Raw genomic sequence first — 15679 nt, 5'->3', positions numbered from 1 at the left:
AGCAACAGATTTTTCCAGCTCTCCTTAACCAGAAAAACTTTCTTTATAATTTTTTTTAATTATGGGTGCAAGCATAAATGGAAATCGGAAGTCAAGGTCTAAAGCTGAAAAGAGTTACAAATAAAATATATTTTTCCTCCACCTGGTTGCCAAAATATGTGATGGACAGCTTCCCAAAGTGGCAAATAATTCAAAGACACGAAACACTGGGGAGAAGGATTTCAGTCATTTGCCAATGAAAGTCTCTCAGCACTGTCCCCACTGCCCCAGCTTCATGCTGGTATGCTCAGAACATGTATGGGATATCTGTCCATCAACCAATGCCATCAAATCTTCAATGCTGTGGTCCTTGCCAATTGTTGTAGTCATTTGCATCTATTAATTGGGGGAAAAATAAATATTTCTATCTTCCTGCTGATACTTCACAGTATACCATCAAAACTCAAGCACATTGTTGTAGATTTACAAATTAATGGCATCTGATTTTGCAAGTAAGGATTACATAGGTAACTCTTCAGTTGACATATGAAGTACATTGCACTCCAGCTCACCATATTAATAAATCTAAAGTGTTTGTACAGTAAAATCTCTTCATATATGAGCACAATTCCTACAACCACTCCTACCAATACATCTTGCAGATCACTGATGAGTAAATAGTTAAAGATCATGGGAAATTATGCTTCCTAAACTAGTTTAGAATAGATACTGTAGATCCTGTAGTTTGTGTTACCATTTGCAACCATAAGTATTTCATGTAGAGGTGAACAGACTCCCAAGACATGTGCCCAGAGCAGAAAACATTGGTACATCTGGAAATACAGGTCTCTAAGGTGACGGGGCCAAAAGGTCCCCAAGTGCCCAGGACACAGTAGCAGCCCAAATGTAGCTCAGATCTTAATGGACCTGAAATTTGTATTTGAGTTCTTCAGATACAAAACCTGAACAGTTGTAGGCAAATCCCAACAATTTCCAGTGGAAAATGTTGACTTTGCAGAAAACATAGCTCAGTGAAAAAGCCCTGATGGAAAAATCTTCAGCAGGTCTAATTACAAAGGAAATGTTGGAAAGAAGACAAAGTTTAGATTAACTTTATTTTTTTTTAATTACATGCTACATGAAATGCTTCATGAACTTTTCAAAGCAAAAATGGATTTTGTTTTATATTATTATAGCTCAGTATTTTCTCTCTGTGCTTTGTATGTTGAAGTTCCCGTAGAAAAAAGCCCAGAGTCTCCTGGACATTAATTTACATTGCTGAGTCTCATCAGTGACTGTAAGGCAGCTTTAGAAGGCTCTGCTGATAAACACTTAAAATGTTTGCTTTTTTAACAGAACAAGCCACACTTTGATCTGAACAGTCTTTTAGGGCTACTATGCAAGCCTAGTAAGCCTCAGATGGCAGGGAAGATGGTATTAGCACTTGTTTATGAAACAAAGGGTAGAATTTACAAATTTGTCAGCAAATACAAGAAAATCAGATCAGGACAGAACAATGTTAAAGGTATGCCTCATGTTCACAAAAGCATTATTTCTTTTTTAAAAGAAACCATATCAAATACAGAAATTTTATTTGAAAATTAAGAACAAAGTGTCCTGGGCTTCATTATCGGCAGTTTTAGATTTGTTTCACACATGGTTCTGTTCTGAAGGAAAGCCAAAGAGGTGAAATTAGATGAAAATATTTACAAATGTAAATTATTTTGTGAAACTGAAAGTCAAGTGTACCACAAATGAATTGCAAATAAAACAGCAAGCTTAAGTCCTACTTGCAATTTGCTGGTGTATGCATCTTTGCCATTTGAAAGCAATTAAACCCCCCCACCTCCCAACTTAAAATAAAGAATCTGTATTTTGTATGAACAGTAACATTCTCAGTCGTATAAGTGCAGTTTTTCCTTCACTCTGCAAGTAATCTTAAAGTTAACTTCCAAAATCCTGTTCACTCTATGGTAATAAAAGAGAAGACAAGAAAAATACTGCATGTCCACTTCTTGCTCCCCTTGGCTATAGGTACATGCCCCAAAGTGACCCAAATACTTCACATTCCTGTGCACCATGAGAGACTGAGCTCATTCACAGTCCTGCCGGGTGCCCTTGTTTAGGTACCTGGTTTATGTTTCAGACTAGCAGCTGGCAAACCTTCCAGCACACATAAACAGAATTTAAACTCCACTGAAACAGGCAGAACCACCATTGCAGCAGCTTTGTTTTCTCCAGGTCATAAAGGTATAAACATTCTTCAGAGTAGTTTTAGCACAGTGGCATTAACTTTTGAAATAATTATTGTTCTGCCCATTACACCAATGACCACAATGGACATATTTTATATAATTAAAAACACAATTTACCCTACTAGAGATTAACTTAAATGGTTAATTGCTTATTTTGATATGCAATGATCACAAGTGTAATTGCTGTTCTACAGACAAAATTAAACGTTATTTAGATCTGAATATGTCCCAAGCCTGTCTCAAAGTTAGTGTAATTGGGATAATATTGTTCAATGGACTAAGAGATGGTTCTTTCTTTAACAGTCTTTACTGTTCACAGCCACAGCAATAAAGTAAGTGCCTAAAATGTTAATTCCTATAGTTATTTGTTTCACTTTTTCTAACAATTTTTAAAATAAATAACAATTATGCTCTTCTGTTATGGCAGCATCCCAAAAAGAACACAGCTTTTTCCAGCTTGTTAGAAAAGGAACTGAAACTAGTTAATCAAGACAGTTTTTAATTAAATGTGGAAAAGAATTTGGAAGCTTTAAAGTCTTTCATTCTTAGCTTGATCATCTGTCATTTGTACATCTCCTTTCTTACAGTGCTCCTCACTGGACTTCTGCCCTGTTACTGACAGAGTTACTCTAGTGACCACTCCACTTCTTCCTATTTCCATCCCTACCAACAGATAAGACCATTTTACTAACCTGCTTGTGACATGTTCATTAAATAGCCAAAATTAAATTCCTTTTTAGGTGTATTTTGTGTTAGCATCTTGAATCTGTCTTCCAATTAAATGTTCCAATTTACACAATTGCATGACAATGAAAAATATTTTGTCTATAGAGAATTAAGGAAAAAAAAGCTCAGTGCTCTCAACAGCAATACTTCCAGACTCATAAAAACCCTAAATTTTTATAAAGACACTTCTCTCAATTGCACTGGTACCTACCTGATACATCATAATTTTTAAATTTTTGTCATTATTTTCAGAATTCTGTACAACTCTCCACTTTAAAGACATTACTTTTTGCTATTACATAAGTTCCATAAATTTGGGGAAATGATAAATCACTAAAGCTGAGAATACTTATTTCTTTGTGCTATTCATATTTTGTACAAAAGCACTCACAGGAGTGTCCACTCTTAAATCAGAAATGCCATTTCTTGATGTATATCTCAACTATCTATTCTGTTTAAAAACAGCTTAAGATGTTAACATGGCAAAGTTAAAATGATGGTAAATAACCAGAACTATAAATGTATTGAAATTTACATTGTTGTGTTTGTGTACGGGGTGAATGGGCACTTTGTTTGCTTGTTTCTATTAAATTGCAGTGAAATGTAGACCTTAAAGATAGAAAACTTCTAGGTACATATATTCATGGCCAGGCCAGCCTGCAGGCAGTGCTGTGTAGCTCCAGTCGGAATGGTGTCTGGATCTGAGCAAGGACATATTTGGGTGATTTGAAACACCAACAGATCAGTCTTGAGTCTGCCTGCCCAGCTCTCTGCAAATGTATTGTAGATTTCTGAAAGTGCAGTTTTTGTCTGGTGAAAGGTCTGGAGGTGAAGCCACATGAGGAGTGGATGAGGTCACTATTCTTGTATTTGTGGGGTGCCCCATGGCAGGAAGGAATGATAAAGCTGACTCTATGTTCTTAGAAGGCTAATTTATTACTTTATTATACTATATTATATTAAAGAATACTAAACTAAACTGTACTAAAGAATAGTGAAAGGATACTTACAGAAAGCTAAAAGATAATAATGAAAACTTGTGACTCCTTCCAGAATCCTGACACAGCTTGACTGTGATTGGTCATTAAGTCAAAACAATTCACATGAAACCAATGAAACAATCACCAGTTGGATAAACAATCTCCAAATACATTCCACATGTGAGCACAACACAGGAGAAGCAAATGAGATAAGAATTTGTTTTCCTTTTTCTCTGAGGCTTCTCAGCTTCCCAGGAGAAAATCCTGGGCAAGGAGATTTTTCAGAAAATATGATGGTGACACACTATGTCAGTTCAGTCTGGAGGAGACTGAGGGTAGACATCCTGAACAGTTTCCCCATGAGGAGAAGGGGAGGGACAGACACTGATCTCATCTCTGTGGTGACCAGTGACAGGATCTGAGGGAATGGCCTGAAGGTGTGGCAGGGGATATTAGGCTGGATACCAGAGGGTGGTTGGGCACTGGAACAGATTCCCAATGGAAGTGATCACAGCACCAAGAGTGACAGCTGGCTGTATTTGGTCAATGCTCTCAGGCTCATGGTGTGATTCTTTGTGCAGGGCCAGGAGCTGAACTCTGATGATCCTTGTGGGTCCATTTCAACTCAGGTTATTCTATACTTCTATTTCAAAGAGCTAATTTTTGGTCTGCTTAAAAATAACATAGAGTATTCAACTGGATTTAGGTTCTAGGGTATGGAAATACTATTCTGTTTCTTGATATCTTTAACAAGGTAAAGCAAGATTAAAGAATGCAAACCCTAAGTCCTTATTCAGTGCTGGAAATTAAAAATAATAAGTGTGGCTGGCCTGTGTCCACAGGGCTACACAATTATATTTTAAATCCAGAACGCAAATGAAATGTCTAACACACAGTTAAACAAATCCACTTGATTTTCCAGAGCTACGTGCTCTGTTCTACTTCCAGAGTTCTGTTTTAATCAGAAAAGATAAACCACAATCATTATTAGTTCATTTAATTACGGTAAGTGATGCCACATTTGAGAGCAGGGAAAAAAATCCCACTCTGTAACTGGATACTTCATGCAGTTCTTAGCTGACTAGAAATGCCCAATTTATTTTTCTTTCCAGAAGAAAATGCACCTGACAAAACCATGGAATTACTTCTAGGACATTTTGAAAATCTCAGGTCTGATAAATATAACTGTCTCAGAGAAACTACTTTCTTCCTTAGAAAACTTCTCTGTGGATGAAAATGACAAGCACCACAAACCTGTTGAAGTTTTACTCATCAGATGCAAACACTTAGAAATATATTCAACAAAAGAATTTTGTAATACATTATCAAAATAATAGAAATATTTATTGAATCAGACATGATTAGAAAGCTCTCCCAGCCTTTCTTGGCCCATTAACCAAACCTGCAAAGTTATAAACACCTTGCTAGACCTGTCCCCTTACAGGATCAGACTTGCGGAGGCAGTGATGTAGTGCAGTAAACTAATCCTAAGCATCCTTCACTATGCCATAAACATTAGAGCAGAGCTTTAGGAAAGTGGAAGCTCTCCTGGCTCCAGCTAACATTGCAGTTATAAATCTCATCAGGAGAGGAAAGTTTCCCCTGCAAAATAACATACAGCGATATTAAGTCAATCTCAAATTAAGCCATATATATTTTTAGATAAAGTCTATGGAACATCATCGGAAAAGATAGATCAGTTATCCCAAGTAATTTCAGGTGTGTAAAAAAGAGCTGTTCTAGCCATCATTTTGTCCCAGGAATCTAGAACAAAACCAAGAAACCCTCTCTAGCCATAAAACTAATAGCAGAGGGCTAGAAAAGCTTATGCAAGATACAGTATAAGCTCAGATACAACTGAAGGGACTAGGGTTCCTCTGGGGAGGAACTGGAAGTACTGAGGAAATGTCCTTCCTTTCCTTTTCTGTCCAAGAGAGAGAAGGGGAGGTCAAGAGAAGAATCTCAACTACAGCCTCAGACTGATTGCAGCACAGTCACCTGGTCTGTGTGACAGAGGAGGGAGCACTGGTAATTTACCATCACTCTGAGCCACGTTTGCCATGACATGGCAGGAGGAGAAGACAATGGACAAACAAAATACCTTGCATACCATCAGTTCTTACCCCTACATCACATGAACACCTGCTAGGTGCAACACAAACACCTGCAAGGCCCCTGCAGGGAACAGAATTGTGTGCCTTGTGCGGGATTAGGCAGTCTGGCCATGCAAAGGGCTTGGTGCCCTGCAGCTGGGATCTCCCCCTGCAGCCAAGAAAGACATTTGCTAAGTTACTGCAGTTGTTCAATCACATTAACCACTCTGAAGGGAGGCACTTGTTTCCCTGAAATCCCACTAAGATTATCACATTGCCTTTCAGTGCTACCAAGGAACAGACAGTGAGAGTGAGCATGAGGGAATGAGTGAGAGAAAGCAAGAAAAGCAGAGGGAGAGACACAGTTGTGGCAAGGAGCTGTCTTCAGCTCAGCCCACCAAAGCTTCAGAAGTATGGAGCACACATGGACAATCATTAAGAAAACACCTACAGTGAAGCTTAGGATCTCTGCAATTTGATGCACCAACAATTCCTCTTCTAATATGCCATTGGCATTACTTACCCCTTCAAAGAAAAGATAGCTTGTGGTTTTACAAACTATGGAAAAAGCATCAGTGCAAAAATCATCGAAAAGCAGGAGTAACTGATCTTTACAATTTTGTAGCACTTTGAAGATACTATAGTTTCTCAGGTTTTGAGATCAGTATTTATACTTCAGATAAAATAGCAACTGTCTTTGAAGGAGTTCCTTTCCACTCTGCAGTTTTCATTTCAACTTATCAACTGCTACATATATTTATCATTTCAATATGCATCTAAAGCACTAAGGTCTTCTTTCTCTCAACAATGGAAAAAATATGATCCTGTGCATCAACAATGATACATAAGGGAGGTTCTGACTGGATAGAAGGCAGTTTTCACTAGAAGGGTAATTAGGAATTGGAAGAGGCCACATAGAAGATTTATAGAATGCTTGTTCCCAGACCTTTATTTCCAAGACCTGATGGGAAAAGGCCTCAGCAACCTACTGTGAACTCAGTGTTGACCCTGCTTAGAGCAGCACATTGAACCAGACAACCTCCACCCAACCTCAGTGACTCAGCGACTCTACAGTCTACTGTCAGATAAAAGGTATCAAGTTCCTTGAAAACACCACAGAGAACCCCAGGAGTTTTATGAAGGTTTTCAAAATGTTTTTAAAAACATTATCCATCATGAATTTTGTCCTGAGTACCAGTCTGCACTCTTTATGCATGATGCAGTTCAATCAATGATATATATGATTGATCAATGATACCTTTTACTAAAAGCACAGTTGTAACAAGCTTATGAAGCACACGCATTAAAAGATAGCAAAAAAACCCCAAATCATCTACTTTTAAAAATGTCCTTTGCAAATAAGTGATTCCTTTTATAAGTACAAGTAACAGTATAATAAATGTTTCTTCATCACAGGTATTTCTGATTAACACTGCATACATTCCAAAATAGTACTTGTTAAAGCAGACAAACACACACAGCCAAGGAAGCTGATGCATACACCAATGCAGAATGCACTTTGCAGGTGCAACTCATCCTCACCTTGAGATTGGGTTTTGCAAGGAGTTTCAACAGCTCTCTGATCTCACTGCTCAGTGGTTTGCTCTGCAGCTCCTCAGCCAGCTGGGTGGGAGATTGAATCAACACAAAGACCATTAGCAAAGCGTTGTTTTACCCAGTGCATCAGTGACAACCCAGAATCTATCTTGTTCAAGGTTCCTGCTTTCCAGCATGCTCAAACAGAAGCCAGCATGAAGGAAAACACCATCAATCACCATGCTTCTGTTTCTGGCCCTCAGTGGACCAGATTTAAGCCAGGCCTTTTGGCTCAGTTTAACACAAGTAATCATTTTTGGCAAGGGTGCAGCCAGATCACATTCTGATTTATAGCAAAGGGGGCAAATCCCAGCACTTCATTTAAGTGAATGGTCCTTTGCGTGCAGACAAAGAACTGCTTGTAAAAATGACTGGATCAAACTTTGACACTGTCTATAAAAAACAGTTTCGAATGAGGTGGTGAAATCCACACTGCTTCCAAAAACCCACAGTAGCTGTGCTGTTTAGGACTGGGATAAGAAAGCAAAGTGCCCCTACAGTGCAAGCAATCTGAACCTTTTATTATGTTTACACATACACTGGAAGGAGCTTGTTAAACGTGAAGCAAGTTAATCATAATATAATTTATAACAGGTCATCAGCAATTCAAGCCTGTAAAATGCACAAACTGTGTCCTAACAACAAGATCAGTAATTTATGTTTGGTTATACTACAAAATTGTGGCTTGGTGAACAATAGAGCAGCAGTCCAACTTTTAATCCCATGGCAATTTGGCTCACATCTTGGGTTTTCTTATCATGCCCTTCTCAACTAATTTGGACCCAAGAGGCATATTTTACTGCAAGATTTTAGACTCAAACTATTTTTCCAGAAGAAAGAAAACCTAAAATGCATTTCCCAACACTGAACTTTGGTTTAAAATTCTGAAGCTACATGGCTCATAATGCAAAACGTGACTTCATATAATCATTTGTTTTCTTTGCATTAAATCAGTATAATAAAAATGTCTCAAAGGAAGATTGGCTATTTGCAGCATGTAATTTTATTTGTCTAACCTAATTTTTAATTTTTACTTTCATTTTGTATACATTTTCAAGATAAATGGATGGATGTATATTTTGCATAATTATATATAATAGATAAATCTATTTGAAGAAGCCTTTATAGACATCATAGTTTGAATACCTTTTTTTCTTTTAACCTTCAAATTAAACAGTGTCAAAAATTCATCATCTACCATCCTACAGAGTTTTAACCATAATTCATAGCTAAGAACATCCAGCAAGTATCTCTCAGTGCTAAAATTAACAATATTTGTGTCTTAATACCAAAATATTAGAAAACAATCTCTGTAGGTAAGGTCAGGATTAAATACTTTTAGACACAAAGCCAAATATTGAAGTAATCTGACTGCAATTGAGTCTGCATGTTGGAAAAGCCCTGCAAAGTTGAAAATATTCTGTGATAGGAATGACAGCAGGTCTATGACATGGGTTACCTTTGGATCTCTTTTCATTCTTTATATTATGCTGCTCATACTGGAAAATACAATCTATTAATTTTTGTTTCACTGATGGAGACAAGCAACCACTCAGCAGAATAACCATTTCAGCATTTCTCCCTCAGATTAACTGTGCACAAGTATTAACTCTAGCAGAATTGGTATTGGCTTTGGTGGTACAAATGCAAATGCACATACATAAGGTTTAGAACAGTGAGAAAAAATACTTCAATACTGCTTAAACAGACATTTTTATCTTACAATTTAGTAAATTTTTTTCAGAGATAAAAGAATTCAAAACTTGTTTTCCTTCATGTGATTTATATTGTTTTCCAAATATTTTCATTAAGGTTTTAGGCACATTTAATACCTTGTGATAGAAGAGGAGGAAAACAAAGATTGAAAGACTAAATTGTGTTTTCAGATTGGCAACAAATAACACCTCAGCTGTGATCTGGATTTTTATTTGCTATTATTGTTGTTGTTGTTAAAGTGCTGAGATTTTAAACAGCTACCAGCAGCAGTACCTGGCATACTTGGGACACACTGACACAGAGAGACCTCCTCCTGTGCTAAAGACTGCAGGAAAATCTGCCTGAAAACTTCCTCTATGATCTCTTGAGGGAACCACAGCATTTCAAAAAGCTCTTCATGAAAAGCTGCCACTAAAGAGAGGGGAAGAAAAGCAAGGGAGAGGGCCAGATGTGGAATGAGGCTGGTAAGGTGGAGAGCACCAAGGACCAGTCTTTAAAGTTTCTGGAGAAAGTTCTGAAACTTCTTTTGCCAGAACAGTTTTCTACCAACCTTGAGGCTTTATTTGCTGTATACAGCTATCCTGCCAGAGATATTGTTGTGGTTTAGGAATGGTATTCTCCAATTTAGTACTCCCACTAAAACAATGCACCACTTTCCCTTCCCTCTCCAACTGGAGGCACAAATGTAAGATCACAGGATGAGGTAAGAACAATTTAATGGAAATGACAATGAGATAAGGCAATGTACTATACTGTATGTATGTACTCTCACTAAATAAGTAATAGCAACATATTAATAACAAAAGGTGTAAGAAAATAAATTATTCATATGGAAAAACTCCCTGATAATACACAACGGCAGTTTGCTCTCTCCACCCCCTTTTCTTGACTGGAACAAACCCTTTCTTCCCGGAAGAGATCTCTTTCACGAACTCTGAACTGACATGAGGTGGGATGGAATAACCTCCATGTCCTAACCATGCCCTCTCCCAGCCAGTGCAAATATGAAAATGTTTAGAAAAACCTTGCCACAATTGTTACTTCTAAAATTGCTTTAAAAAATACCACAAGAATAAAAACACACTCCTTGAACAGTTGTATTTATGACAGCAGCACCTCAGATTTGGGTTTAAAAATCAAGCAGGAAATATCTACTTGCTAATAAAAATATCACCTTCTTTAACTACAGAACAGCTACTATCAGTAGGAAGAGAAAACAGTAATTTAAAGGCTATTGAAATGAATGTGTGTTTAATAACACAGCATGTTAACCAACAAGCTCTCAAATCCCTGAAGTTGACAACCAGTCAGACAAACATGCCAAAAAATGAATAGCACTTTAAACCTGAAACTTCATGAGTTTGGGAGTTACAAAGCCCACTGCATGGAATTTTGCTTCCTCAAAATGTGCTGATAGCTACCAAAACATAGAAAATCCTGCAATGTGCTAGCCTGACTGCAGCTACCAAAGGACATCCTTACCCTATGAGACAGTGCCCATAAAAGCCAGTTCACCTACAAATAATTAATGAAGAAGCAGCAAGAGCATCTATTAAAAAGAAGCTGTACATTTGAAGTAGGTAGATGCCTAGACACAATCGCGTCCCAACACGTACATTTAAAAACACCACCATATGTACATAATAATACATTCATAGGGTTTAAAGCCCCCACCTGTATAACTGAGGAGTGACAGAGTACTTAAATTTGGAGATTTCCAAAACTATACATTTTAAATGGGTCTGAACAAAGAATGAGATTGCTCAGCATTTCTAAAACTATCAAAAACTAAGTTTTGCATCCAAAAGTAAGAAATTATTTTTATTAAGAATTTTAGCCCAGAGATCCATAACACAAATATTAGCAAGGATTATTAATATGTCAGCAAGAACTTAATGAAGAGAATTTCAACCACCTTTCTAATTTTCAAAATTACTATCAACACTATTCAAAGCTATGTGAAGGTTAAAAAAATATTACTAATATATGCCTGATGTCAAGGCTAATGTATTATTATAGTTGGTATGTTACAGGATATAGCTCTCCTCCTACTGAAACATGATTAAATTACCATGTATCCTTTTTTCAATAGTCTCAAAAAAGTCTAATTTAGTTTTTTGTTAAAATGATACCAATCTAAATTCACAACTTTTAATCATATGTAAAATTTAAAAACCAAAATCTATTAATTATATAAAAAGATAGTTAAGATTTTAAAACATCTACAAAGTATGTGAAGTTTCAAACATGCTGTATTGGAAATGGATCCTAACACATATTGCCTTTCCTAAAAAGCAACCTGACATCATCAATTGCAACAAAGATTTCTGGATTTCACCTAAACCACAGTTTATTAAACATTTCTCTATTCTGGCCTACCTCAAGGTTCAGTCATAGTTTATACAGGTGTGTTCACAATTCATCTGAATCCTAGAATTAACCAAATAGCAAGAAATGGCAGGTTGGATTTTTTTCCTTGAAAATAAAAATTATAGTAACAGGAAATTAACTACTCCATCAATGCTGACCACTTTACAATTTATTTTTTGGTTATGAAGGTAATTTGGAAGGCTCCAATATCAATAAATCACTACTGTACTTTTTCTTAAATAGTTTTGATTTTTTTCAACAAACCTCCATTCTTGGCATTTCATATGCTTCATTTCTGTAATATTATTTGTCATTTCTCGTGTTCTGTCAGCAGTGCTGCTATCTCATTTGTCTTTATTTTTCCAAAGCATTCCTCTTGTCTGTGACTTTCTCAAAACACTAACAGTTGACAGGTTTTTCCCTCCCAGTAGAGTTCCAACCTGTAATTTTTATTGCTTAGTTACTAAAGCAGAACAAGAGGCTACCTAGATGCAATGTTTTTATAACATGCAAGTGAATAAAAATCAAAGTAATATCAGCAACAAGCCCAGTGATGACAGAAGCTTTGGAAACCTTTGCAGCTTCTTCTGATTTCAGCTCAGAGGATTACATTCATATGTTTGCACTGTGAAGAGCTCTGCTTGCAGACAGTTTTTTAGTAGACTTGGTACCAGTGATCTCAGCAGGGGACACTTACATCATCTGCCAAGGCTGCTGCACCATGGAGAATGGGCATCGGGTTCTGCTTCTCATAATAATGCAGTTTTTCATGAATCTGGAAGACAATAGTACAAAGTGATAAGTTTATTTAGCAGCATGAGAAACGGTACAGAATAACCCTGGTGAGTCTGTTAACTATCAGTAACTAAACATCCTTATAGTAACCTACAGGCAGCAATCATGTAAATGCAATTCATCATCATCCTCTGTTGAAGTGCTAAGAATATGAAATCAGATGGAAAAAATGCTCAGTATGCAGACCAACCCACAGAAAAACTAAACATTTGTGATTTTTCTCTCCTGGCTTTTTCTGTCCATATTTCTAACATATTGCTTCAAGTATCAATTACATTTTATATTGCTGCTGAAAACACAAAGCATAAAGTGTTTATCCCCAAGATGGATATAAAAAGCCCTGTAAATTATGATTTATGAAGTGAAATAATAGCTTGCCACCCACATCTTGACAGACAACTTGATGGAGCGGCTGCCATCATTAAAATAATTCAGAAACAAGGGCAGAGGAGTGCTAATATTAATTCTAACACATCTGAGACAAGGAGGCAGTCCTACAGCAAGTTAAGGTTTTTAATGAATAATTATTAACATTAAAGATGCACTGTGCTTTGGTTCTTCCTAAAAGGGAAAGGATACACCATTATTTAAACACCACCCTGTTCCCTCCTCCACAAGTTATGCATTTCAAAATTTAGATTTTTTTCCTGTATGAATGGTTTTAAAACCAAAGGATTTTAAGACTCCTAACAAGTTTTTTGTAGCTATTTCAGAATAGCATAAAAGACTATATTAAACATTTAACTTTATCAACATTATTTTTTTTGAAGATACGGGGATATACAAATATCAATTAAAATCTAAAAAAAAGAAGACAACAGTAGTCTGAACTAATGTAAATATAACCCATTCTTAGATTTTGTGCTTTAGTTCTGCTGTTCTGAAGAAGGCATGAACTCCAGATGGTTGGAGGAGTTGCAGAAGGAGCTAAATCAGGGACTTCTGTGCTTGGCAAGGAGGGGAAAACGAGGTCTGGCAGAGGCCGTGGGGTGCAGAAATTGGCTGGGGACTCGCTCATGTCCTTGAGAAACAGGATCCCCAGTGACACCCAGCACTCCCCAGTACACTGCTGGGGGAGCAGCAGGATGGATACCAGACAGCACAGACAGATTTAAAGAGCAAGCAAACCACTCTTTGCACATTGAAACTGTTCTGAGTCGACCATATCATCTCCATTTTGCACCAAATGTTCCCTCCAGCCTTCCCCACTTCTTCCACATTTGCTTTTCTCTGCTTACTTCTCCCCCAGCAGCAGTCATTCCTCTCACTGCCTAGGACCCCCTCACTCTTTAATTTACAGCTCATTCTTTAAGCCCATTCTTTTTAATTTACACTGAACTTTCACAAATATGTCCATAACAAGATAATGCCACGTCAGTGACACTTGTGCTTGCTGGTTTTCCTGTTTTCTGCTATGCTTCATAACCCTAAGTCCACATCTGTTTTTCCTCATTTAGTCTGTACATTCTTCGAAGTGAAGAGCATGTTAATACAACATGGCATAGCAAGGTCTAAGTCTTGATTGATTCCTTCATCATTTCTGCAACCTTAACAAGACTATTTCAGTATGTCATTGGCTAAAGGATGCTGAAGTTCTGACATATCATGGTTAATTATGAAGGCACTACAGTCACTTAATTTATAAACTGTAAAATAATTTGTTCTCATCTGGAAACTACATGGAAAGCACTACTGTCTCCAGAAGATGAATCTGAATTTTGCATTGCTTATGTACACACTGTGTACTCAGCAATTACTGAGAGTAATTCCTACTGGATTTCACAAAACTGTAAGTGACCAGACAACTCCATATTTCTAGCTCACAAAGCACAGAAACTAAACAAAACAAGGAGTTGCAGCTCCCTGAGTTTGGCAGAAGTTTGTGATTTACTTGGACTGTTAACTTGAACAACTAAAAGGCATAGTAAATCAAAAAGTCTCAGAACCATAATTTTTTGATTGCTTTGGTAACAACTTGATTTTATCCAGATTGAGCTTCTGTCAGCTCTGAGGTCAGAAACAGTTGTCTATACCCCCCAGTTTCTCAAAGAAAACAGAAGAGCCACTGCTGATTAAGCTGTTTTTATCCTGGACAACCTGTACGTATCTTTATCACTGAAATAAATAAAAGGAAAAAGTCAACCAAACAAAAAAAAAGTCGAGATAGCCTTGCTTAACCCATCTTTGAGAAAAATGTTACACAATTGTAAATCCATGCAACAAAAAATAGATTTTCAAGATGACACAGTGTAACCTGAACTTGTTATTGGCTCTATCTATAGTCAGAAATTGCAGAAATGACTGAAAACAAATTTTTATTTTCCTAAGAGTGGATACTGGATTCCAGTTAAGCACTTAAGGACAATCATTTTGGTCATTAAGGTCAATCATTAGTGAGGAAGTGTGGAGAGTAACTGCCTAACCAAAAAAACCCAGAAGCTAAACAAGTAAGCAGGAAAATTTAATTGCTACTAGACAGTTCTAGATATTTTCTTTTTCTACATCAGATTGAAAATTTTATTAATTTACTGTAGTAGCACTGTACTAGCAATAAAAGAGTGACTCTAGAGATAATAATTTCATGGTCTATGGTAACAGACACTGCAACTTCAGCACACTTCCATTCAATACAGAATGGGTTTTCCCTCAAATATCTGATTTGACAGTAGTTTGCCTTCTTAGTTGAATCTATTTTTAGAATCAGATCATTAGATGACAACGTCTGTCTTTCATATCTTTGTAATTTAAAGGATATACCTATGGAAATGAAAAACCTCTGGTCTGTGCACCAAGATGCAATCAATGTGCAATATGGGGATTACCTTTCATATTAGTATAAAATTACCACATGCATCATAAAAACAGTTACCTCACACCTATAACTTCTGGATCAGTAACGTATCCATAATGCATGCAGCACTTTTATATAATATATTCCTGGATGCAGCAACACAGGAGATTTAGAGCAACTCCACTGATAACGCAAAAATTTCAGGGAGGCAAAAATGTATTTTCAGACAACTCCTTCCCTCCTTATGTCTAAAATTGTATTGCAAGATTATTTGTTCCACAATTTCCCCCATAGATCACAGCACTGCTGACCGGCCTCTAATTCTTCATGCTGTATTTTTAGGCCTTCTTTGAAGACAAGTACAGCACTTGCCTTTTC

At 36.9% G+C, this 15679-nt stretch overlaps 1 protein-coding gene across 6 annotated transcripts in view; it reads right to left on the bottom strand.

Annotated features, from left to right (window-relative positions):
• The window catches only part of MPP7 (MAGUK p55 scaffold protein 7), a 147415-nt gene that overhangs the window by 54110 nt on the left and 77626 nt on the right, over positions 1 to 15679 (bottom strand). For all 6 annotated transcript variants that reach the window (XM_026796033.2, XM_026796029.2, XM_014270280.3 and 3 more), the window contains 2 exons: positions 12413 to 12490; positions 7576 to 7656 (listed from right to left, as the gene is read on the bottom strand). In XM_026796033.2, the coding sequence (XP_026651834.2) occupies positions 7576 to 7656; positions 12413 to 12490 (159 nt within the window). The remainder of the gene's footprint in view (positions 1 to 7575; positions 7657 to 12412; positions 12491 to 15679) is intronic.

Source organism: Zonotrichia albicollis, chromosome 1, assembly GCF_047830755.1.
Source record: "Zonotrichia albicollis isolate bZonAlb1 chromosome 1, bZonAlb1.hap1, whole genome shotgun sequence".
Lineage (NCBI taxonomy): Eukaryota > Metazoa > Chordata > Aves > Passeriformes > Passerellidae > Zonotrichia > Zonotrichia albicollis.
This window is presented reverse-complemented; position numbering and strand designations above follow the sequence as displayed.